At 49.0% G+C, this 1,648-nt stretch overlaps 1 protein-coding gene across 1 annotated transcript in view; it reads left to right on the top strand.

Moving 5' to 3' along the window:
* Positions 1-1,648, top strand: part of LOC107100869 (deoxyribonuclease gamma-like) — a 10,722-nt gene that overhangs the window by 7,315 nt on the left and 1,759 nt on the right. The window contains exons 3-4 of the mRNA XM_015399531.1: positions 576-670; positions 745-857. Of these exons, the coding sequence (XP_015255017.1) occupies positions 576-670; positions 745-857 (208 nt within the window). The remainder of the gene's footprint in view (positions 1-575; positions 671-744; positions 858-1,648) is intronic.

The raw sequence follows: 1,648 nt of genomic DNA, 5'->3' as shown, positions 1-1,648 counted from the left end.
TTCCTCCCTCCTTTCCTTCCTTCCTTCCTTCCTTCCTTCCTTCCCTCCTTCCTCCCTTCCTTATAACGCCAGTTTACATGTGAGCCGTCCTTCCTTCCTTCCTTCCTTCCTTCCTTCCTTCCTTCCTTCCTTCCTTCCTTCCTTATTACACCAGTTGACATGTGAGCCGTCCTTCCTTCCTCCCTCCCTTTCTTCCTTCCTTCCTCCCTCCCTCCCTTCCTTCCTTCCTTCCCCCCTCTTTCTTTCTTTCTTTCACTCTCTCTCTCTCTATTCCTCCTTCCTTCCTTCCTTCCTTCCTTATAACACCAGTTGACATGTGAGCCTTCCTTCCTTCCTCCCTCCCTTCCTTCCTTCCTTCCTTGCTTGCTTCCTTCCTTATTACACCAGTTGACATGTGAGCTGTCCTTCCTTCCTTCCTTCCTTCCTTGCTTCCTCTTTCTTTCTTTCTTTCTTTCTTTCTCTCTCTCTCTCTATTCCTCCCTCCTTCCTCCCTTCCTCCCTTCCTTCCTTCCTTCCTTCCTTGCTTCCTTCCTTATTACACCAGTTGACATGTGACCGTCCTTCCGTCCAATCAGAACGCCCCTGGTGAACGTGACGGCGCAGCACCAGACGGCGGGATCCGCCTTCCTCAGGCCTCCGTTTGTCGTCCAGTTCTACAGCAAGAAAACAGGTCAGAGGAATTTAGAGAAGGATTAAAAACTTTCTGTTTCTTTCTGGTTCCAAGTTGCGTCTTTCTGTTTCCAGACATCAAGGAGTTTATTTTGGTTCCTCTCCACTCCGACCCTGACGATGCAGTGCGGGAGATCGACGGTCTCTATGACGTCTTTCAGGAAGTCAGTGCAATGTGGAACAACCAGGTGAGGAAACAGCAGTTTGACAGCAGAGGGCGCTCATGCATCCTGTCACTGTTCCCATGGAAACGGTGGATTCCCGGCTCAACGGACGCCATCATTAATGAGGTTCATTCTTGACCAAGAACGCTGCGCAGTAAACGCCTCGCTCATCAGCTAATGGGCTGATGCCTTACGGCGTCTTCTCCAGCTAGCCCTGCAGCGTCATGCTAGCAGCTAGCATGGCTGCCATGAGCTATACCTCATGGAGCTAAAGGCTAACCTTCACATGAATTCATTCATCGATTACCTCCAGCACTAGTTGAGGAACTCATGGTCTTCCTGTCGGGATTCTCATTAATGTGACGTTTTTCTCGGTGGCTTCATTAGAACCCGGTCAGGCCGCCATCTTTGAGTGTGAAGCTGGTTCTGGTGCCTAATCTGGGAGGGAGGGAGGGAGGGAGCTGCTCTCCTGATTACACTCATCTAACGGGGGTTCCATGGAGGCTGAAGCGGGTCGATGACATGCGCTCCGTTTCTCACAGCAGGTTTACTGAAAACTCTAAACCTGGAATCAGGGAAGGTTTTCTGTTTCCATCAGGAACAATCTTGCATTTGTGATCTACAAATGGGACAACAGAGTGCTCTGAATAAATGTAAAAATGGCCTGCCATAGCCCACTCCATATAAACTGACTTTAACTGGAGCAACAGCTGTAGCTCAGCTTCTCTGACTTTTAAACGCATTATCCTTGTTTTTTTAGTTTCCTCATTAAATCTCTAGTCCAGAGGGTGAATTAGGCACTTCCTGTTGTCATT

The sequence above is a fragment of the Cyprinodon variegatus genome, unplaced genomic scaffold (genome assembly GCF_000732505.1).
Source record: "Cyprinodon variegatus isolate N-32 unplaced genomic scaffold, C_variegatus-1.0 Scaffold1022, whole genome shotgun sequence".
Classification (NCBI taxonomy): Eukaryota; Metazoa; Chordata; class Actinopteri; order Cyprinodontiformes; family Cyprinodontidae; genus Cyprinodon; species Cyprinodon variegatus.
The sequence above is the reverse complement of the archived record's forward strand: the minus strand, read 5'-3'. Positions and strand labels throughout refer to the sequence as shown.